General features: G+C 43.2%; 1 protein-coding gene and 1 long non-coding RNA gene across 5 annotated transcripts in view; one reads left to right on the forward strand and one right to left on the reverse strand.

The window, feature by feature from the left end:
- Nucleotides 1–24,550, reverse strand: part of LOC309356399 — a 522,017-nt gene that overhangs the window by 376,719 nt on the left and 120,748 nt on the right. The window lies entirely within an intron of this gene.
- THSD4 (thrombospondin type 1 domain containing 4) overlaps nt 1–24,550 on the forward strand; it is a 385,092-nt gene that overhangs the window by 329,584 nt on the left and 30,958 nt on the right. For all 4 annotated transcript variants that reach the window (XR_014162703.1, XM_081887620.1, XM_081887619.1 and 1 more), the window contains 3 exons: nt 16,507–16,682; nt 17,673–17,769; nt 18,591–18,833. Coding sequence is in view for 3 of the 4 variants with exons in the window: in XM_081887620.1 (XP_081743746.1) it covers nt 16,507–16,682; nt 17,673–17,769; nt 18,591–18,833 (516 nt within the window). In the remaining variant the exon portion in view is untranslated. The remainder of the gene's footprint in view (nt 1–16,506; nt 16,683–17,672; nt 17,770–18,590; nt 18,834–24,550) is intronic.

A 24,550-nucleotide genomic window follows, 5' to 3' on the forward strand; every position in this document is an offset into this window, starting at 1 on the left:
CCAGTGCTCTTGACTAGGAAGGAAGGAAGGAAGGAAGGAAGGAAGGAAGGAAGGAAGGAATCTGTCAATGTGGAGCTCCTACGCAGCTCATTCATTGCTTCTCCCACATGCCTGTGCTGATGGAGGCTACTCAGTGTGGGACAATATTGAATCTACAGGCAAGGGCTGGGATATATTGCCATGCTTGTACCTCATTAAAACTCAGTGTGAGGAAATTGGCCCTGTGCTTCCAAGTCCTCCACTATCAGTAAAGTTTTTAAACAGAAACACCCTTCTCTAGAATATGTACCATGCACATTCTTGGCAGTCAAACACTGGGGAAGATCCTAAATAAATTTAAGTTTATTAGGCCGAGATTTATGTCTGTTATGTCTGCCTTGATCCAAACTGAGAACAAGCTAAGAATGAAACTGTTCAGTATGAAACTGTGAAATATGGATTTTCCTTTTTCTCTCCTTCACCTCCTCCTCCTTTTTCATACAGGATTCAGACACATGAAGCTCTGAGATAGCCATCTCATTTGGGTCTCTGTGTAATTAATTGTGCATTTCTAAAAATACTGACTTTGAATGCATACATTATCTGTCAGTTGGGGGTTGCTAATTTATCATGTACAATAAATCGTTTGTTGTAATGAAGAAATAAGGGAGATGGACTCCCCGGGCTCTTCCTTCCTGATTTCAAAGTGAGATAGGTGTTGAGCAGTTCCGCTTTCTCTCTGTTACCCAATAGCAGTGCTCCATCTACTGCACTCAGAGGACCTACCACTTGCTTGTTCTTCCTCTTGCTTCAAACATAGCTTCAAAACATGCTTCAAAAATAAACCTTTTAAAATTGTTTTTAAACTCTGTTGCAAGCCTGAGCTCATTCTGAGCTTTGGCCTGCCTGCCTTTTCCTTGCAGCTGTTGGTTTATCGTATATATGCTTTCTTCGTGATTTCCCCTTTCTTCCATTTCTTAGACATGTCCTTCTTATATATCAGCTCATCTGTTAGCTCCTTATGCAGCCACACTGGTTTCTTTAGATGCCTCCCACTTTTGTTTCTTGTTGGAATTGTCTGCATTTCAGCCTTCAATATTTCTCCTTTTAGAAACTCCCATCCTTCTTGGACTCCCTTCTCTATGATTATTTCTGACCCAGTAGCTCCTTAAGATTTTTGAAATTGGTCTTCTTAAAGTCCAGGGTGCAGGTCTGGCTACACTCAGCTTTCCTTGCCTCTGTATCATGAAACCCAGAAGGATATAATCACTTCCTCCCAAGTTTCCAAGTACTTCCACTTTGTTGATCAGTTGTTCCCTGTTGGTGAGGACCAGGTCCAAGAAAGATGACCCCCTTGTTGCTTTTCCACCTTCTGGAAAATGAAATTGTCAGTGAGGCAAAGGAGGAATTTGTCAGACCTTAGAGTGTTGGCAGAGTTTCATTTTCTTTACTGGCATAACTGGTAGTTCTTCTTGCTTCCATTTTTGAGCCAATAACATTCTTGCTGCCGTTGTTGTGTATAAAAACAACTTACATTCCTTTCTATTTACCGTATTTTTCGCCCCATAGGACGTACCGTCCCATAAGGCGCACCTAGTTTTTTTTTGGGGGGGATAAAGGGGAAAAATTATTTCCTGAGCTTCCCCCGACCCCAGCCCCCAGAACAGGCAACTCTCTGCAAGCCGTGGAAGCCCGGCACCGGGCTCCCGTGCCTTGCGGAGAGCTGCGCAAAGCCTGGAGAGCGAGAGGGGTCGGTGCGCACTGACCCCTCTTGCTCTCCAGGCTTCAGCAAAAGCCTGCATTCGCCCCATAGGACACACACACATTTTCCCTTCATTTTTGGAGGGGAAAAAGTGTGTCCTATAGGGCAAAAAATGCAGTATATCACTTCCTACAATGCCCAGTAAAAATGCTTCTGGTTTCTTTATAAATGTATATTTCAACATTTTTTTTCATCTCATTATATATCATCTCCCAGAAGTTTTTCACCTTTTTACATTCCCACCACATGTGATAAAATGTTCCTTCTTTTTCTTTACATTTCCAACAATTATTGTTAACTTTATACATTTTAGCTAACTTGACAGGTGTACTATACCATCTGTACATCATTTTCATCACATTTTCTTTTAGGGCATTGCATGCAGTAAATTTTAAACCTTCTTTCCATAATTTTACCCAATCGCTCAGCTGTATATTATACCCAAAATCTTTAATCCAATGAATCATAACCGACTTTACCTCCTCATCCTTCAAATGCCATTCAAGCAGCAATTTATACATTTTAGACAAAATTTTACAATCATTACTCTAATTCAATTCTAATTAGAATAGAATCTCTAATTCAAACTTTGACTTACTTTCATCAAATCCTTTTTCTTTAAAATCCTGTTTAAACATTTCATTGACCTGACGGTAGTGCAACCAATCATACACATATTCTTTAATTTCGTCATATGGTTTCATTTTCCATTTACTTCCTTCCTTTTGTACTAATTTCCCATAAGTTATCCAATTCATATTTACCTTTTTCAAACTCACTGCTTCTAATGGAGATAACCAATGCGGTGTTTTACATTCCAATAGGTTTTTATACCTATCCCATATTTCAATTAAAGATCTTTGAAATATATGCCTTCCAAATCCTTTATGGATTTTTGTCTTATTATACCATAAGTATGCATGCCATCCAAATCTATTGTCATAACCTTCCAAATCTAACAGTTCTAAATTTTCTAATAACATCCATTCCTTTAACCAACAGAGGCAGGATGCTTCATAATACAATTTCAAATCTTGCAGGGCGAAGCCTCCTCTTTCTTTAGCATCTGTTAACAACTTAAACTGTATTCTCGGCTTCTTTCCCTGCCAGATATACCTTGAAATCGTTTTTTGCCAATCTTTAAAAATTGCTGCCCCTTTGATTATTGGAATTGTCTGAAACAAAAATAACATGTTTGGTAGCACATTCATCTTAATAGCTGAAATCCTTCCTCAAAATGATAACTTCATCCTTCCCCATATTTCTAGATCTCATAGAATCATAGAATCATAGAGTTGGAAGAGATCACAAGGGCCATCGAGTCCAACCCCCTGCCAAGCAGGAAACACCATCAGAGCACTCCTGACATATGGTTGTCAAGCCTCTGCTTAAAGACCTCCAAAGAAGGAGACTCCACCACACTCCTTGGCAGCAAATTCCACTGTCGAACAGCTCTTACTGTCAGGAAGTTCTTCCTAATGTTTAGGTGGAATCTTCTTTCTTGTAGTTTGGATCCATTGCTCCTTGTCCGCTTCTCTGGAGCAGCAGAAAACAACCTTTCTCCCTCCTCTATGTGACATCCTTTTATATATTTGAACATGGCTATCATATCACCCCTTAACCTCCTCTTCTCCAGGCTAAACATGCCCAGCTCCCTTAGCCATTCCTCATAAGGCATCATTTCCAGGCCGTTGACCATTTTGGTTGCCCTCCTCTGGACACGTTCCAGTTTGTCAGTGTCCTTCTTGAACTGTGGTGCCCAGAACTGGACACAGTACTCCAGGTGAGGTCTGACCAGAGCAGAATACAATGGCACTATTACTTCCCTTGATCTAGATGCTATACTCCTATTGATGCAGCCCAGAATTGCATTGGCTTTTTTAGCTGCCGCGTCACACTGTTGGCTCATGTCAAGGTGTGGTCAACCAAGACTCCTAGATCCTTTTCACATGTACTGCTCTCAAGCCAGGTGTCCCCCATCTTGTATTTGTGCCTCTCATTTTTTTTGCCCAAGTGCAATACTTTACATTTCTCCCTGTTAAAATTCATCTTGTTTGTTTTGGCCCAGTTCTCTAATCTGTCAAGGTCGTTTTGAAGTGTGATCCTGTCCTCTGGGGTGTTAGCCACCCCTCCCAGTTTGGTGTCATCTGCAAATTTGATCAGGATGCCCTTGAGTCCATCAGCCAAGTCATTGATAAAGATGTTGAATAAGACCAGGCCCAAGACAGAACCCTGTGGCACCCCACTAGTCACTCTTCTCCAGGATGAAGAGGAACCATTGATGAGCACCCTTTGGGTTCGGTCAGTCAGCCAGTTACAAATCCACTGAGTGGTAGCATAGTCAAGACCGCATTTTACCAGCTTCTTTACAAGAATATCATGGGGCACCTTGTCAAATGCCTTGCTGAAATCAAGGTAGGCTACATCCACTGCATTCCCTTCATCTACCAGGCTTGTAATTCTGTCAAAAAACGAGATCAGGTTAGTCTGACATGACTTATTTCTCAGAAATCCATGCTGACTATTGGTGATCACAGCATTCCTTTCTAGGTGCTCACAGACTGTTTGCTTAATGATCTGCTCCAGAATCTTCCCTGGTATTGATGTCAGACTGACTGGGTGGTAATTATTTGGGTCCTCTCTTTTCCCCTTTTTGAAAATAGGGACAACATTTGCCCTCCTCCAGTCTCCCGGGACTTTGCCTGTTCTCCAGGAATTCTCAAATATGACTGCCAGTGGTTCTGAGATCACATCTGCCAGTTCTTTTAATACTCTTGGATGCAGTTCATCTGGCCCTGGAGGCTTGAATCTAAACTAGCCAAGTATTCTTGTACTATCTTCTTAGTTATTCTCGGCTGTGTTTCCTCTGCTGAATCATTTGCTCCAAATTCTTCAGGTCGGGCATTGTTTTCTTTATCGGAGTAGACTGAGTCAAAGAAGGCATTGAGGAGTTCAGTCCTTTCTGTGTCCCCTGTTTGCATTTCACCATCTTCTCCTCTGAGTGACCCCACTGTTTCTTTGTTCTTCCTTTTGCTACGAACATACCCATAAAAGCCTTTTTTGTTGCTTTTAACCTCTCTAGCAAGCCTGAGTTCATTCTGTGCTTTAGCTTTTCTGACTTTGTGTCTACACATGCTGGCTCTTTTAATACCATTCCACACCATCGTGTAATTATTTTGAAATAGATCAATATTTTTAGAGGTTAACCAAATTCCCAAATACTTAACTCTTTTAACAACTTCTATACCTATTTGTTGCTGTAGCACTTTCACTAGGTCCTGTTTCATATTTTAAACTATTATCTTAGTTTGCTTTTTGTTCAGTTTAAAACCTGCCTATGAATCTTATGTCTTGTCCCTTCCCAGTTACTTAAGCAAGTGGGCCCTGACATTTGCAGGATAAAGTCTTGAGGCAGGCTTGGAGCAATGTCATACTGTTTGCTGGGTCCCATCTCTCCAAAGCAGTGTGTGTGTGTGTGTGTGTGTGTGTGTGTGATTTATGATGTCATATCCTTATGTAGACCTGTTGCCTGTCTTCTTAGTGACATCTTTAGGGAGAGACACCTCACACTGAAAACCCATTTCTCAAGCCAAGGAAATCAGTAATCATATCCCATAATGATAGTGACTGCCAAAGACAAGCCTAATAACAAAGACAGGCTTGCTTCTAGCCATCTTCCCTCATTATCCTGCAAGATCACAGCCATTTCTGGCCCAGGTTAGCAGGCTCACTTCATAAACATGAAAAATGACCTCACTTTACAATTCAGTGCCTCCCTGAAAAAGGTTCTAAAAAAATAACAAACTTTTTTGTGGGGAGGGGAATCAACAGATATTTACTATGCTAGCAATGTCTTCCAACCGTTCCTGATACCTCCTTATTTCACAGCATAGGGACAATACTTCATTTGTCGCAGTGCACTCTGGCTAGCCTACAGCAGAGCAACCAATGGCCTCCAAAATGTTGATGCTGAGCTACAGCTCCCATCGTCCCTTATCATGAATGGATCTGGCTGGGCAGGAGGTGGAGACCACAACATATTGACGGCACCAGGCTAGCTACCTTGGCATAGGTAACCCAGGGCATTCGCCCTTTCTCTGGCCCATTGGATTAACTTCTCTCATGTTCGTCAAAGATTCAATGGCAGGAGTTTCCTTCTTTCCAGTCCAGAAGCAGAGCTGAACAGTTATGGCTGATAGCTCTGTTAAATTCTTCTAATGATTTTGCCTAAACAGGAACCTCTGTTTCCCCCCTTGAAATTTCACTTTTGGTAAAACTCTGCAACAACTTCAATTCTGGCTATGCATCTTTGTAGGACAGGAAAATGCTCCACTTCTAGGTTTTGGTTGTTGTTGTTTTTTAAGTGTTCTTTCATTTTATAGTAAATTTTACATACCACAGAAGTTATTAAGTCACCAGCATTAGAAGTTACCAGCATCACTTTGGGTGTGAATCCCAGCCAACCTATGAGCTGTTAATCTAGCAGCCAGTTTGATGCACACTAAATTAGGCTCTTTGGGCCTCTCTAATCCACATCAAGCAACTCACCCTTAAAAAAAATATATTCCAGTACCATTTATCTGCAACACTGAAGATTAGGCTGGTTTTGTTCTCTAGCAGGAGATTCAAAGACAGTAAAAACTCATTTGTAAGCTCTGTCTACATACATCATAAATTTGCAAAACACAGGTTCCCATGTAGCCTCTCTGTTGCAGGTCTATTTTCAATTCAAGTACTGGTGTGCCAAACCATAGCTCCCAGCCCATGCTGCCTTCCACGTCATGACAACTTGGGAACCATCTTCCTATCCACCTTAGCTCATTGCAAAATGTGGAAAATCCAAGAGCCCGTGCCTAAAACGTTTGGACTCCAATTCTGCCATAGGAACAGAGTAAGCTGCCTTGTACTAAGGCTGACTTCTGATACATCTATCTCAATGTGGTCCACATTGGCAGTGTTTTCCCAGGATTTCAGACAGGGGAGATTCACTTAAAGATTGAATGCAAAGCACATGTTTGTCAGCAACACACCCAGCAGAAAGGAATCTCCAGAGGAAAGAGGAATTGGCTGCACCTGAGTCGCCAAGAAGTAGGAGGTGGAGCAAGTGATTAGAGCAGAGGTGGGCCAGCAGGAGGCAGGGGAGGACATGGCGTATATCTGGCCTTGGGAGGGGTCAGAAGCCAGATGAGTCAACAGACTCCGATGCCGAAGGATGAGTTGTGGAAGCTGGGACTGCTGTAGGCCTGTTATTGAGAAATAAACCTCAGCTGCTTAAACTGCCAGCGTTCTGTGTCTTGTGTGGGAGAAGCACTAAACCTGACAATATTCTACCACTGAGCTGTTGCCCATTTTAACCCAATGGCAAGTAATGGTCTATCTAGAGCAGCACTAGCCATGGCTAAGGATGCTACAAGGAGGTTCAGAAGCAAGTGATAATGGACACATCTTCCTCACCCAAGATGGTCAAGGGTCTGGAAACTAAGCCTTATGAGGAATGGTTGAGGGAGCTGGTTATGTTTAGCCTGGAAAAGAGGAGAGATATCATAGCCACATTCAAATATCTGAAGGGCTTTCACATGGAAGATGAAACAAGCTTGTTTTTTTAAGGGTAGGACTCGAACCAATTCATTATACACCTCGAGGTGCCAGGCAGAAATGCTCCTCTTTAACCAGGTCTTGGGTTGAGTGACATCTGACGCCCTTTTAAAATGTGTTTGGGGGAGGGGCTACCGGGCTGTTTTTGTTTTTATTATGTCTTTCGTGGTTTAATGTTCTGATTTTATCCTGTGAACCCTCCTGAGACCTGTGAGTCTAGGCATGGTAAACAGATTTAACCATCATCATCATCATCATCAAGATTTGCAATTAGGCACATATGTGCATTGGGAGCGGGGGAGGGGGGACTGAATTTATAGAAACTGGAAGGTCAGCAAGTTGTTCATTCTCTAGTTTTAGAAATAATTTTAGGAATTCTCAGTTAAGCTTGAATTCAGGAGGAACAGAGTGAATACCACAAGCAACCAGGAGAGCTTTGGGGGAAATCTCCATCAAACCCTCTGTAGGAATGTGGCCTTCTTGAGCATTCAGCCTGCCTCCTTTTCTAATTCTGAATCTGGTTTACTGTTTTAAAATCTAGCCAGGTTTTTACAATATACTTTTATTATTGTAATGGGGAAAGCTAATACGTAATTTTACTTCACCACTTCTCCAGGATGTAAAGTTTGTCAAAGTTTTAATTTTTAAGAGTCTGAAATGCTATTTCCTTCACTCTGTAGCATTCCTGTTTAATGTTTCAGACACATGCTGGACTGTGATTGACACCCGAAAAAGGTGCAAAGTTCTTTGTATGTATAAAGAGGGTGCAATGCCCTTCACATCCCACAGTCTGACTCCAAACTATACAAATATTGCATTCTAAAAGTGCTTTCAACATAGGGAATAACATTTCCTAAGACATCAATTTGACATGCTTACTATTGACAATTTAGGGTGACTTACCAGATGCTGTCCAGGTTATTAGCTCTTTTGAAGGCTTAATAGATTGGATGATGGACTGGAGGGGCTTTTGGTTTGGTCCAGAAGGTCTCTTTTTCTATTCTTCTTTAGTAATCAGGGAGATAGTGCTGTTGTGTTGCAGTCCCTCAGACAGTGAGGCTTATTAAGGTGTGCCTTCCAGGCACCACATTCACCCAAGGTCTAGTTGGAAGAGTGTAGAGCAGGGGTCGGCAAGGTTTACCTCGCCTGGGCCAGTTCACTCCAGCGGAGATCCCTCCGTGGGCCGGATTGCACACACGTCCGTGATTTCCAGCATCTGCATCTGCACAGATGCGATTTCTAGCGTCTGCGTTTGTGCAGACGTGATTTTCGGTGTCTGCATCTGCACAGGTGTGATTTTCAGAGCCACAGAAGCGAGTTCCTGTGCCATGCTGTGGTGGTTTAGCACAGCACATGGGGACTCGCCAAGCAGGCAACTCGTTTTGGGGGTGGCTGTAGGCTGGTTAAATGACTCCCGTGGGCCGCTTGTGGCCCATGGGCCTTAGGTTCCTGACAGTTTGGGGGAATAGAAAAGGCTGGCAGCAATGGGTTGTTGGGGATCCAGGACATCTTTTAATCTAAGTCAGTGAAGAAATTTGCTACTGCAAAATAACCCCTAAAAGTTGATTCCCGAGTTTTGCTCAGGAGAACCTCATTTCCATATTGTCTCTCAACATTTTGACAGCACATTTGGTGGTGCTTTAATCACAGTATAGCATTGGCGACCCTAATTTAAGTTGATCATCTATGATGAATATCAAGCTGGAGTTTGAAAAGACCAGCTAGCTTCCAAGCACCAATCCAATCTTTGTGCAATGTCATTATTATTATTATTATTATTATTATTATTATTATTATTATTATTATTATTATTATTATTTATCTCGTTCCCTAATATCCCTAGCAGAAAGACTTCTGGTTTCTTTATGAATGTATATTTTAGAATCTTCTTCAATTCATTATATATTTTTCCCCAGAAGTCTTTCACTTTCTTACATTCCCACCACATATGATAAAAAGAACCTTCTTTATCTTTGCACTTCCAACACTTATTACATGTCTTATACATTTTTGTGTGCAATGTCATTATAAACCACTCGGTCTTTGCCAGCATTTTTCCTATTTATTTCTATGCTTTTGATTTAAGAAAAGAACCAGAGAACTACATTAGGAATTATCAAATAAAACTACATTTATACTTTTAATAGAAGTATTCCATATTAAAAAATAGTTTAAGTCTAGGCCAAGAAAAAGCTTGCCAAAGGTCTCTGTAGCACAGGTGTTCTAATTAAATCGCACTGGCTGCATCTTGCTGACTGTCAGTTATTGTCGCAGACAGTTGAAAGTTTCCACCCTGTCCTTTTAACAAGAGGTAGACCTTGAATCCAGAAAAGCAAGGAATGCAAGTGGTGGAATCCTTCCATGTTAACCATGCACACTTCTCCCCATGTCAGGAGGGAGGTTCACATATCTCCTACATGTTGACAGAACATGTGAGGGGGGATGTGGAGCCATGCAGATTGACCATAGCACTTTGCACTGGGAACATATCCCTGTGCTAGCTCTATGCAACAGAATCCCTTCCCTGCCATCTGCACATTTAGCTAGTGCAGGGAAGAGCTCTATACAAGGAGGGATTCTGGCTCAATATGAAGGGTCCCTCTTCATACGGATGGACTTTATGGGCATGCATCAGCATATGCATAGAGCACTTTCTCATGCCAGCGGGACCCACAGATGGCAAGGAAACATTTCCATTCCACATGGTGGCAAAGGAAAGAACACCATTTGTGAACACCATCAAATAAAATAATATTTCAAAGGAATAATCCCCAAGTAGAGGGGCTGATGGGAGTTTGAGTCCAACAATATCAGTGTGTGTGTGTGCGTGCACGCGCACCCAGGCACTCCACTGCTAAATCAATGGGTAGATGTTCCTTATTTGTGCCAGGTGCCTATTCAAGGCTCACCCCTGTGGAGGAGCTGCTTCCCAGTAATGGAACATAACTTTGGAAAGAACCTTCAGCCCAGGAGGTAGGTCGAATTAAGTGTCAGCAAGAAGGAAGTAAATCCAAAGAACACCCAGTTCCAATGGAAAGTGAGAGCGCAAGGTGCACGGCTGAAGACACTAAGGGAAAGTTTGTACCCATTGCAAAGAAAGTTCATGAACATGATGCAGCTTTGGCCTTTATGGAATTAGAGAGGAAAAACAAAAATCTGAAACTGAGATCAGTACCAGAGGAGGAAGAAGGCAACCTGGGAGAATTTCTTACAGACAAGTTTCAAGAATTTTGGACTGATGAATTAGAAGGGGAAGAAGATGAATTTGTAATTACTTCAGCCTTCCGGATTGGCAGAAAACAAGGCAAGAAACCCAGGGATTGTTTAATTAGCTTAAGATCCAAGGAAGAAAGAGATAAAATACTGAACTTACATTACCAGAAGGCTTTGATTGTTAAGAATTCCCGAATACAGATCTTCAAGGATATCCCAAAGTACTTTTTAGAGGTGAGGTCCCAATTTAAGACCTTAGCGGATTTGCTGAAAAAACACAACATCCCATTTAGGTGGGAATATCCACAAGGATTGTCTTTCGACTTCAAAGGGAAGAAAATTAAGATCAAAACAATTCAAGACAAAGAGCAGTTTCTGGAGAGAAATCTAGAGGACTTTGAGAAAGGAACTGTAAGCGAGAGAGAAATACCGGATATAGCAAATCTTTCATTTGGATTAACCCCTGCACCTACAGACGAGGAACAAGAACTTGGAGCAGTCGGTGGGAAAGCAGCCCAATAACAAAAATGTCTCTGCAACTTGTGAGCTGGAACTGCAATGGTTTGAACCACCCTCGAAAAAGGAGACAGGTGTTCCACATATTAAAAAAAGAAAATTTGGATATAATATGTTTGCAAGAAACTCATATTGCCAGGATAAATAGGAAACTTTTGATAAATAAAAGATTAGGATCGGAATTTATTTCTTCAGACAAAGTTAAGAAAAGAGGAGTGGTGATTTATGTTAAAGAAAAATTGGAACCTAAATTGATTTTTAAAGATGAACAAGGAAGATTCCTGGCAGTGGAAATTCAAATTCAAGGAGAAAGAATTTTGATTGTAGGAGTTTATGCACCTAATGAGGGTAAGGCTGAGTTCTTCAAGAAGTTGCATGAGACTTTAATGGACTTTATGGACTTAAAAATAATATTGATGGGCGATTTGAATGGAGTAGTCTCCACAAATATGGATAAAGCACAAAGGCAAGTAATTTCAAAGAATGGAAGACTGCCGAAGACCTTTTTTGAACTGACTGATACCATGGACTTGATTGATATCTGGAGAACAAGGAACCCTCTGGAAAGAGAGGGGACCTTTTTCTCTGAAGCAAACATGACATGGACCAGGATTGACCAAATATGGATATCTAGTAATCTGGCACCAAGGGTTAAGAAAATAGAAATCTGCCCAAAAACTTGTTCAGATCACAATGCAGTAAAGATGGAAATGAAACTGACAACAGCTGGAACCTTCAGATGGAGAATGAATGACACAATCTACAAAAAGGCCCAAAAGACATTGAAAGACTACTTCGAGATAAACTTAAGATCAGATGTTGAAAGAAGAATAATATGGGACGCAAGTAAGGCCGTGATGCGAGGCTTCCTGATCCAGCAAAATTCCATAAAGAGGAAACAACAGAATGCGAGGAAAGAAAAAATTTGGAAACAAATGGAGGAAGGAGAAAAGAAACTGAGGTCTAAACCTAAATCCAAAGAGATCTTAAGGGAAATAAAGTATTATCAAACTCAATACATGGAATTGGTGAATGAGGAGATAGAATGGAAAATAAAACAAATGAGGCAAAAAACTTTTGAATCAGCAGATAAATGTGGGAAACTCCTGTCATGGCAACTGAAAAAAAGACAAAAGTTGAATACGGTGACATCGCTCGAAGTGGATGGTAAACATCTTAATAAGCCAAATGAGATCAGCAACTGTTTCCAAAGTTTTTTCAAGAAGTTATATGCTCAAGGGCCAAAGAAAGAACAAGAGATTGAAGATTTTATTAAAAAGTATGGTCTATCAAAGATACCGGAAAAGAATAAGAGGATATTAAACGAGAAAATCACAGACCAAGAAATAGAGGGTGCCATCCAAAATATGCAATTGGGGAAATCACCAGGACCAGATGGGCTGACTGCGAGATATTATAAAGCATTGAAGGAATGGTTGATACAACCGTTGAAAGAAGTTTGTAACCAAATTTTGGAGGGGAAAAAGGCTCCCGAATCGTGGAAAGAAGCATTCATCTCACTTATACCGAAGACAGAAACTGAGAAACATCAAGTTAAGAACTACCGCCCTATTTCACTTTTAAATGTGGATTATAAAATCTTTGCAGATATTTTAGCAAAAAGATTCAAAAAAGTGTTACAAGAGGAGATTCATAAAGACCAAACAGGCTTTCTCCCAGGGAGACATATGTCAGACAATGTGAGGAACATTATAGACATTTTGGAACTGTTGGAGTCTGACATTAATAGAAAAGCAGTTTTGATTTTTGTGGATGCGGAGAAAGCCTTTGACAACATCTGTTGGAGTTTTATGAAGAAGAATCTCCAAGGGATGGGGGTAGGCCAAAACTTTGAAAACGGTATAGGTGCTATATATTCTGAACAAAGAGCTAAACTAATTGTGAATGGTATGGTTATGGACGAAATCCCAATAGAAAAAGGGACACGACAGGGATGCCCATTATCCCCTCTATTGTTTATATCAGCCCTGGAGGTACTGTTGAACATGATTAGAAGGGACCAGCAGGTAGAAGGAATAAGACTGGGAACAAAGCATTATAAGCTGAGGGCATTTGCAGACGATCTAGTATTGACTTTGCAACAACCCGAAGCCAGTACAAATAGAGTTTTAGAACTTATTGAAGAATTTGGTCAAGTGGCAGGTTTTAAATTAAATAAGCAAAAGACAAAGGTGCTGGGGAAAAATCTGACGTTGGGGGAAAAAGAGAATTTTCAAAGGGAAACTGGTCTGGAAATAACAAAAAAAGTTAAATACCTGGGGGTGAATTTAACATCTAAAAATGTGAACTTATTTAAAGACAATTATGAGAAATGTTGGTTGGAAGTTAAGAAAGATCTTGACACATGGTCTAGGTTGAAACTTTCCTTGTTAGGCCGAATTGCTGTTATTAAGATGAATGTACTGCCGAGATTGTTGTTTTTGTTTCAGACATTGCAAATTTTGGACAAGGTGGACTGTTTCAAGAGGTGGCAGAAAGATGTATCTAATTTTGTCTGGCAGGGCAAAAAACCCAGAATAAAATTCAAAATCTTAACAGATGCAAAGGAAAGAGGGGACTTTGCTCTGCCGGACTTAAGACTTTATTATGAAGCAGCAGCTTTTTGCTGGCTGAAACAATGGCTACTTCTTGAGAATACAGACATCTTAGACTTAGAAGGACATGATAATAATTTCGGCTGGCACGCATATTTATGGTATGACAAGGTAAAGGTGCACAGAGGTTTTAAAAACCACATTGTCAGGAAAGCATTGTTTAATGTATGGAATCGTTATAAAGATTTGTTGGAGAATAAAACCCCCAGGTGGTTGTCACCCCTGGAAGCCAAGGCGGTAAAAAAACTCAATATGGATTCAGATTGGCCAAAATATGGCGAAATCATAGAATATGATGGTGAAAAGATTAAATTACAGAGTATGGAGAAATTAAAACCTAAAGTCCGAGACTGGTTACATTACCAGCAGATTAATGAGACGTTTAAACAAGACAGGAAAGTAGGATTTCAGAAGGAGAGGTCAAAGTTAGAAACAGAATTATTGGAGCCAAACACTAAGATTTTGTCTAGAATGTATAATTTGCTGCTGAAATGGAATACACAGGATGAAACAGTAAAATCAGCAATGATTAAATGGGCACAAGACATTGGTCATGAGATTATGTTTGCAGACTGGGAAAGGTTATGGAACACAGATATTAAATTCACGGCATGTAGTGCCTTAAAAGAGAACATAATGAAAATGATCTACAGGTGGTACATGACCCCAACCAGGCTAGCAAGGATATATCACTTGCCCAATAACAATTGCTGGAAATGTAATGAATGTGAAGGAACCTTTTACCACCTTTGGTGGACCTGCCCAAGGATTAAGGCCTACTGGGAGATGATCTACAATGAAATTAAGAAAATCCTTAAGTGGACATTTGCTAAGAAGCCAGAGGCTTTTCTCCTGGGCATGGTTAGCCAAACGGTACGAAGGGAAGACAAAACATTCTTCATGTACGCAACTACGGCGGCAAGAATTCTACTGGCGAAGTACTGGAAGACTCAAGAACTACCTACTCTGGAAGAATGGCAAATCAAGGTGACAGAATTTATGGGACTGGCTGAGATGACCGGCAGAATCCGTGACCAGAGGAGAGAGACGGTGGAAGAGGACTGGAGGAAGTTTAAAATTTATCTTAAGAATTATTGTAAAATTTCGGAATGTTGAAATGTCAAAAGGTATGAGATATAGAATTATAGCGGTTAAATTTGAAATATGAGAAAATTTAAGGAAAAGAGTTTTGAAATTGAACAAAGGTTTGCTAAGAATTAATATTTTAAAACTAAGGATGCAGTGAAGGGGAGGTTTGGGGAAGTCACATTATGTGTTAATTTGTATTGTTTTGCTGTTGTTGTTTTTGTTTTGTATGTCTTTGTTATTGTTATTGTTTATGTTGGTGAAAATTAATAAAAAGATTTGAAAAAAAAAGAAAAAAAGGAAAGTGACTGGCAAGGTGTCAGGACCATGGACAGATCACAGGGGAAATGGATGCATTGCTAAAGTCACTAAGCAGATCTATCTAAGGAGGAATGACCCTGCTGTGGACAAGCACTTGCTAAGTCTGAAAAGGTTGCGGCTTAAACTCCAGTTTACAATTGGAGTGAACAGAAGAAGAGCCTTGCTGGATCAGACCAAAGGTCTATCTAGTCCAGCATCCTGGTCTCACAATGGCCAACGATGCCTTGGGGAAGTCCACCAGAAGCACCTAAGTGTACCAGCACTCCCAAGCATGCTGCCTCTCATCTATTGAGAAGATGTGACCAACTTGCATTTTTTCAGTTTTCATTATTTAGGTGAGTCCCCCCCCCCCCAGTATTCTGGGTAATTTAACTGGTTTTAGGATGCATTTCTGTTGTACACATTAGGAACTATTGTATTAAGCAGCACATAAATAAGTAAAATAAACAAATCTTTACCAGTAGCCATTGATAGCCTTATTGTCCATAAGCCAAGAAGTTTAACTATGCACAGTGTGAAGGAATCATTGACCCCTCCATCTATTAAAGTTCACCTTCATTGGGTGATCTCATTGGGTTCTAGTAGTATGAGAGAGGGATAAAACCTCTCTCAATCCACTTCCTCCACACCGTATACAACCTCATAGACCCATATCATGTTCCCATTCACTTTTTTTCTACATTAGAAAGGCCTCAGTGTTATCCCTCTGGCAGTGGGTATTCTGTTGCCACTTCTGGGTGTGGTGTTGGCAAGGAAGGCAGGATGCTGAGTGATGCAGGGCATTCTGGAAAGGAGCGGTTGGTACCTGAGGATTTCCTAAAGTCGGGATGGGTAGCCTGTGGCCCTCCAAATGTTGTTGAACTTTAATTCCTATCAGCCCCTGCCAATATGGTCAGTGGTTGGGGGTGATGGAAGTTGTAGTTCAAAACATCTGGGAGACCACAGGTTCCCCATTCCTGCCATAAAGGAAAGAGTTCCAAGAGCTCATGGTGAGTGATACAGAGTCACTGGAAGCAATTCTTCCTCTTCTTTTTTGGTGAGATTTTCAGAATGACTTATTTTCTCCTGTTACTACATCCTGGACTCACCTAGAGATGTGTTCTAGACACTCAGGAACACAGGAAGCTGCCATATACCAAGTACTGCACAACCCTTGGTCTGCCTAGCTCAGTATTGTTGACATTGACTGGCAACAGCTCTCCAGGATTTCATGCAGGAATCATTCTCAGTCTGGAGATACCAAGGATGGAACCCGTGACACTTTGCAGATACAGCACATGTTCTGCCACCAAACAGTTACGGAATTTGTGCTCAGGTTTTATTGATGTGGACATTGCTGTGTCAATATGAACATTTATATATCATAAATACACATTTGTATAACTTAACACATGCCATCTCCCCCCTTGTTTCTTACAGCACTGCGGAGTCGATCAGGGCGGTCTATTATCAATGGGAACTGGGCAATTGATCGACCTGGGCGATATGAGGGAGGAGGAACAATGTTCACCTACAAACGCCCCAATGAAATCTCAAGTACTGCAGGGGAATCCTTTCTAGCAGATGGCCCAACAAATGAAATCTTGGATGTCTATGTAAGCTGCAAATATTAGGCATAATAATACCACTTCAGTTAACTACTAGACCATTTTGTTCTCTTCCTCTATAACCTAGAAGAACCACCCTTGATAGTTAGTAGTATGCAAACCACTGAATTTGGGGGGACGGGACACTGCTTTTAGTCTTATTCGACTTGCATGCGCACTCAGAAGTACCACTGAATTTGAGTAGGGTTACTGTTGATCAAATTCCTGCCCTCGAAGGAGCTCAGGGTGGCAGTTATCCCATTTGATCCTCGCCACAATCCTGTGAGGCTTAGGAATGGTGACTGAAAGGAGACCACCTGCTAAGTCTCATAGCTGTACCCAGAAGAGAATGGTGGGGCTTATCACTTCCATTTAGCCTACCTAGCTATTTTGCTGAGATGTTTCTCCTCGCCTCCCCCCTGAGATCGCCAGGGGGAACCTTCTGGCCATTCCACCAGTGAATGGCGCTTGCCATGCAGTGACACAAGGCTGGACCTTCTTTGTAGCAGCTCCCCAGCTGTGGAACTCCATCCCTTTGGAACTGTAGATGCCTGGGTTTCCTTTGACATATTTGTTCAGCCTGGTGTGGGGTAGAAATCAATTGTCTTAGTCAAGGTTTCAGTACTGTCATTACAACAGACTGCTGCTATGTTCATCAAAATGTTTCTCTGTTATTGTTGTATTAATAATTGAACAATATTTTTATTATTGCATATTGTGTTCTCTTTCATATGATGGTTTGTAAATGGCTTAAGTATCTATTGTGATGAAGGGTGATTTAAAAATTGAAAAGAAGGTTGGCTTTCATTTCCATCTCAGCTGCAGAAGAATTCAGGGGTCCCAATGCTCACTTTTTATTTGAGGCAAGAACTATAAGCCCCCAAGTCTCCTATCTCTGAATCTGGGGTCTGAGCAATGTCTCTAGATTGATATGTTTGCTGTGGAGAAGCTTAAGCCCCCTATCTGCCCAGGCACTCATTTGATTCTTTTCTGCCTTAGATGATTCATCAGCAGCCCAATCCAGGTATACATTATGAGTACATCATTCCAGGGCCCAATGTCATCAGCCCTCAGGTGCCTCTTCATCGACGGCCAGGTAAGATGACTGTTTTATTCTGAAAGAGTTACCTGCCATCTCTTATTCAACCAAACCATGGGCACCATCTTTATGGGGTCAAACAATATTTGTAGGCAGGGGGCCAAGCCCCTTCCCACCATGTTGAGGGGGCCTCCTCCCCAAGATGTGCACTTGGCACCTCATGCATGTGATGGCACCTGTGACGTCATGATGTCATGTTGTGCGCACACACAACTGGTCCCCCGCAATTTGGGGCACAAGTCAGCAGCTCTGAACCAAACTATATAATAGGGAGTTGAACTAGATGGGCCTTGGGGTCTCTTCTGACTCTCTATGATTCTATGGAACTTTGTAAGTTTAGATATATCTAGTTAAGATCATGCTGTTTTGTTGCAAAAATAGTTGCCGAAGTCCATTGATTTCGATGGGTTCATTCTGCATATGACTCCATTGGGTACAACCCATTATTCAGGACTTCATTGGAACACCCCTCAAATCTCCAAATGCATGAGCAGAGAGATCCCCATTGGTAAATAGCCTTTAAATTTCTTTCCCCCCAATGCAATGATCCTCTAATTAATGCTCTGTGCAGGAATCATGATACCAGTAAGAGAGCTCATCAGTTTTCTGATTTGTGACAAATGAGGTGCCTTGTTCCAAAAGAACCATACAGCCTTTGTATATATGAACAAATCTTGTGTTTTCCTGTTAAAACTCGCTTCTGGACTTGCATAAACATCCCAGCTTGTCATGGGGATTTTGCCTTACTGCATTTGGAATGGCTCGTGGTCGAGAGGAACGACTATTATTTTAAGCAGTTATTGTCTCCATTCCCCCAGGGGAGCCATTCAATGGCCAGTTGGATGTGACAGAGACAGTGAATTATGAGGAGGAGGATTTGCATGGGGAGACAGGCACTCACATGGGGCAGCCTGTGGGGACCTTTCCGGTGATCCAGCCAGGAAGGTTTCCCTCTCATCAGCCAGACAACCAGGTGCCTGCTGGTCAGCCAGCAAGACGCAGCCGAGAGCACAACTGGAAGCAAGTTGGAATGACCGAATGCTCCGCCACGTGTGGGAAAGGTAGGCGGTCTGGAGTGTGTGGACAGTTGACACATATATTCTACCCTGGGGGATCCTGGTCTGCCAAAGGCAAAATATGGAGTACGGGAAGAACTTAGTAACTGTGTTGTCTTTGTCTCTAACCAAGGGAAAAGCAAACATAGCCAGTGTCTGCTTGTAAAGAGCTATAAAGCATGGTGCACACATCAACTCAAGGCAAAGACAGGATGCATTCATAGAAGGAGGAAATGTCACTTGCAGGAGCAATGGAGAGAAGCAAATGTTTTTTTTAAAGTGTAGTTTTTTATTGGTTTTTTTTAACATATCATTTTCAACAGAAATTAAACATACTTTTCCATCTTATTCAAATTTTTGATTTCCATCAATCCTGTCTGAAAATTTTCCAATCTAATCTCTCAGTATGCATTTCTTATCTTCCCTATTACATTTCAAACTCATAACCAATATCTCTATCTTTTTCTACTTTGTATATTTCTCCTTACAAAACTTCTTTTAGTCCTACTAGCGTAATTTGTTGATTACAGTTGCTCTTCAAATAATTCATATACTTCTGCCAATCTTCTGTAAATCACTGGTCCCGCAGGTTTCGAATCCTTCCTGTCATTTTGTCCAATTCTGCAGAGTCCAGGAGAGAAGCAAATTAAAATCCAGGGAAGGGGAAGCTGGTGCCTTCCAGGTGTTGCTGGACTGCAGCTCCCATCGTACTGAGCCCTGACCATATTGGCTGGGACTGATGGGCGTTGGAGCCCAACAACAACTAGTGGGGCACAGGTTCCACATCCCTCTTATGATCCGCCCTGATGGCTACCTGCTAAAGGGGGAAACAACAGCTCTGTTGCAGGGTGCATGCTTTGTACAGAAGGTCTCTGATTCAACATGGCATCTCCAATTAAAATGGGAAATGCCTGCAAAAGAGCCACAGAAGTTTATACTAGTACAGTGGTGCCCCGCAAGACGAATGCCTCGCAAGACGAAAAACCCGCAAGACGAAAGGGTTTTTCGGGTTTTGCGACGCTTCGCTAGACGATTTTCCCTATGGGCTTGCATCGCAAGACGAAAGCCCATAGGGAAATCTCGGGGACCTTTTTTTAAATGCTGGCGGTGGGGAGCAAAGCCTTTCCCCCCCCCTCCGGACTTCAGAAGAGGTCCAGGAAGGCCGGCGGGGGCGAAAGGCTTTGCTCCCCACCGCCAGCATTTTAAAAGCGGTCCGGGATAGCAGGGAAGCGCTTCCCGCTATCCCGGACGGCTTTTGAAGGCAGGCAGGGGGGGCAAAGACTTTTGCCCCCCGCCCGCCTTGGGAAGAGGTCCTGGACCTCTTCCGAAGGCGGGCGGGGGGCAAAAGTCTTTGCCCCCCCTGCCTGCCTAACCGGGGGCTTTTAAATCGCCCCGGGACTGTCCGGGGCGATTTAAAAGCCCCCGGATGGCTTTTGAAGCCTCCCCCCGCCGCCCGGCATCGGGGCATCGTCCCGAAGCAGGCGGCGGGGCGGCAAAGCCTCCCCCCGCCGCCCGGCATCGGGGCATCGTCCCGAAGCCGGGCGGCGGGGCGGCAAAGCCTCCCCCCGCCGCCCGGCTTCGGGGCAGGAACGCCTCCCCCCGCCGCCCGGCATCGGAACCATGTCCCGAAGCCGGGCGGCGGGGCGGGAAAGCCTCCCCCCGCCGCCCGGCATCGGGGCATCGTCCCGAAGCCGGGCAGCGGGGCGGGAAAGCCTCCCCCCGCCGCCCGGCATCGGGGCATCGTCCCGATGCCGGGCGGCAGGGCGGGAAAGCCTCCCCCCGTCGCCCGGCATCGGAACCATGTCCTGAAGCCGGGCGGCGGGGCGGGAAAGCCTCCCCCCGCCGCCCGGCATTGGAACCATGTCCCGATGCCGGGCGGCGGGGCGGCAAAGCCTCCCCCCGCCGCCCGGCTTCGGGGCATCGTCCCGATGCCGGCGGCGGGGCAGTAATGCCTCCCCCCGCCGCCCGGCTTCGGGGCATCCTCCCGATGCCGGGCGGCGGGGCGAGAAAGCCTCCCCCCGCCGCCCGGCATCGGAACCATGTCCCGAAGCCCAGCGGTGGGGCGGGAAAGCCTCCCCCCGCCGCCCGGCATCGGAACGATGTCCCAAAGCCCGGCGGCGGGGCGGGAAAGCCTGGGCGCGCTGGCAACTCTCCGCAAGGAGCGCTCCCGCTGCTTGCGGAGAGGTCCGCGAAGCCTGTCCTGGACCTCTTCTGAAGGCAGGCAGGGGGCAAAAGTCTTTGTCCCCCCTGCCTGCCTTCCCAGGGGCTTTTAAATCGCCCCGGACAGCGGAGAAGTCCTCCGCTCTCCTGGGCGATTTTAAAATGCTGCCCGCCAGAAGAGGTCGGGGGAAGGCGGTTTCCATAGGAACGCATTAATTGATTTTCAATGCATTCCTATGGAAAACCGTGCATCGCAAGACGAAAAACTCGCAAGACGAAGAGACTTGCGGAACGAATTAATTTCGTCTTGCGAGGCACCACTGTACAGAAAAAAATGTACACCCCCAACCCCAAAATGTGTCAGCCCGTCTACATGTGGGGTGAAGTGGGAGCACATTTTGTTTTTTGCTTTTAATAATAATTTTTATTAGTTTTCAATTACAATCCAGTAATAGCCTCATTATAATAATACCAATTTATAATACAATTAATAATACCAATTGTTTAAATACCAAATTATATAATTTAGATAAGGTGGGCCCCCCACATGCTAGAATTGATGGCTTGATTATTTGCTTTATTTCTGCATTCCAAAATCGTATTAATTTCCATTACATTCCGGTCGTAATAATCCGTTATACAACAACTGCAATATTAATAACTTCTATTCGTGTTGACACGTTAAGTGAGGAACTCAAAAAATATCCTTGTTCTTCCTGTGTGTTGCAATTATTCTGTCCATGGTGTTTCTTCCTTTCCTTGTAAGATGTTATGTCTTTCTTTCTCTGGTCTGACCAGAGCAGAATACAGTGGCACTATTACTTCCCTTGATCTAGATGCTATACTCCTATTGATGTAGCCCAGAATTACATTGGCTTTTTTAGCTGCCACGTCACACTGTTGGCTCATGTCAAGTTTGTGGTCAACCAAGACTCCTAGATCCTTTTCACATGTACTGCTCTCAAGCCAGGTGTCCCCCATCTTGTATTTGTGCCTCTCATTTTTTTTGCCCAAGTGCAATACTTTACATTTCTCCCAGTTAAAATTCATCTTGTTTGTTTTGGCCCAGTTCTCTAATCTGTCAAGGTCGTTTTGAAGTGTGAGCCTGTCCTCTGGGGTGTTAGCCACCCCTCCCAGTTTGGTGTCATCTGCAAATTTGATCAGGATGCCCTTGAGTCCATCATCCAAGTCGTTGATAAAGATGTTGAATAAGACCGGGCCCAAGACAGAACCCTGTGGCACCCCACTAGTCACTCTTCTCCAGGATGAAGAGGAACCATTGATGAGCACCCTTTGGGTTCGGTCAGTCAGCCAGTTACAAATCCACTGAGTGGTAGCATAGTCAAGACCGCATTTTACCAGCTTCTTTACAAGAATATCATGGGGAACCTTGCTGAAATCAAGGTAGGCTACATCCACTGCGTTCCCTTCATCTACCAGGGTTGTAATTCTGTCAAAAAACGAGATCAGGTTAATCTGACATGACTTATTTTTCAGAAATCCATGCTGACTATTGGTGATCACAGCATTCCTTTCTAGGTGCTCACAGACTGTTTGCTTAATGATCTGCTCCAGAATCTTCCCTGGTATTGATGTCAGACTGACTGGGCGGTAATTATTTGGGTCCTCTCTTTTCCCCTTTTTGAAAATAGGGACAACATTTGCCCTCCTCCAGTATGCCAGGACTTCGCCTGTTCTCCATGAATTCTCAAAGATGACTGCCAGTGGTTCTGAGATCACATCTGCCAGTACTTTTAATACTCTTGGATGCAGTTCATCTGGCCCTGGAGACTTGAATACATCTAAACTAGCCAAGTATTCTTGTACTATCTCCTTAGTTATTCTGGGCTGTGTTTCCCCTGCTGAATCATTTGCTCCAAATTCTTCAGGTCGGGCATTGTTTTCTTTATCGGAGAAGACTGAGGCAAAGAAGGCACTGAGGAGTTCAGCCCGTTCTGTGTCCCCTGTTTGCACCATCTTCTCCTCCGAGTGACCCCATTTTTTCTTTGTTCTTCCTTTTGCTACGAACATACCCATAAAAGCCTTTTTTGTTGCTTTTAACCTCTCTAGCAAGCCTGAGTTCATTCTGTGCTTTAGCTTTTCTGACTTTGTGTCTACACGTGCTGGCTATTTGATTGAATTCCTCTTTGGTGGTTTCCCCCCTTTTCCATTTTTTGTACACATCCTTTTTTAATCTTAACTCAGTTAAAAGTTCTTTAGATAGCCACCCTGGCTTCTTTAGGCACCTTCCATGTTTCCGTCTCATTGGTATTGCCTGAAGTTGTGCTTTTACTATCTCCCCCTTAACAAACTCCCAGCCATCATGAACTCCCTTTCCTTTTAGTATTACTGTCCATAGGATCTCACCCAGCACTTCCCTAAGTTTTATGAAGTCGGCTTTCTTAAAGTCAAGAAATTGAGTCCTAGTATGCTTGGCTGCTCCTTTCCGCTGTATAGTAAACTTCAGAAGAGCATGATCACTCGCGCCTAATGATCCTTCCACTTCTACCCCACTAACCAGGTCATCAACATTGGTTAGGACCAGATCTAAAATGGCTGTTCCTCTTGTTGCTTCTCCCACTTTCTGGACAATGTAGTTGTCTGCAAGGCCAGTGAGGAATCTGTTTGACCTTATGCTCTTGGCTGAGTTTGACATCCAACAAATATCCGGGTAATTGAAGTCCCCCATTACTACTATCTCCCTTCCTTTTGCATGCTTGGCCATCTGTTCCAGGAAGGCATCATCTATGTCCTCCGTTTGGCTTGGGGATCTATAGTAAACTCCCACAATGAGGTCCCTGTTATTCTTCTCTCCCTTAATTTTGACCCAAATGCTCTCCCTTTGGCTTTGAGGTTCTAAATCTTGGATCTCTTCACAGGTATACACATCCCTGACATATAACGTCACTCCTCCTCCTTTCTTGTCTGGTCTGTTTCTCTGAAATAGATTGTATCCCTCCATTATTACATTCCAATCGTGGGACTTATCCCACCAGCTTTCAGTGATGCCTATTATGTCATATTTAGTTTGCTGTACCAAGAGCTCAAGCTCATCTTGTTTATTTCCCATGCTTTGCGCATTAGTGTACAGACATTGAAGTCCATTAATCATTCCCCCGTGTCTCTTATTTAAGGATTTATTCCTCCCACCACTAGGTCTGCGTGCTGTTTGCTCCATTTGCTCTATGACATTTGGATGATCATCTTCATCAATTGATAGACTCCTACCTTCAGGAGCACTGTCTCCCTCCCCCACATTAGTCAGTTTAAAGCCCTCCTGATGAGGTTTCTGAGATTTTTGGCAAAAACATTCCTCCCAACCGTTGTGAGGTGCAGCCCATCGCTTGCCAGAAGTCCATCTTCAAGAAACTGCAGTCCGTGATCTAAGAATCCAAACCGTTCCTGTTTACACCATTTGCGAAGCCAGTTGTTCACTTCCACTATTTTTCCCTCTCTCCCTGGGCCACATCGTTCAACTGGGAGGACAGATGAGATGACAATTTGTGCATTTAATTGCTTCAATTTCCTGCCCAGAGCCTCGTAATCTCTTTTGATCTTCTGGA

This window comes from Podarcis melisellensis, assembly GCF_964234715.1.
Source record: "Podarcis melisellensis genome assembly, chromosome: 14".
Classification (NCBI taxonomy): domain Eukaryota; kingdom Metazoa; phylum Chordata; class Lepidosauria; order Squamata; family Lacertidae; genus Podarcis; species Podarcis melisellensis.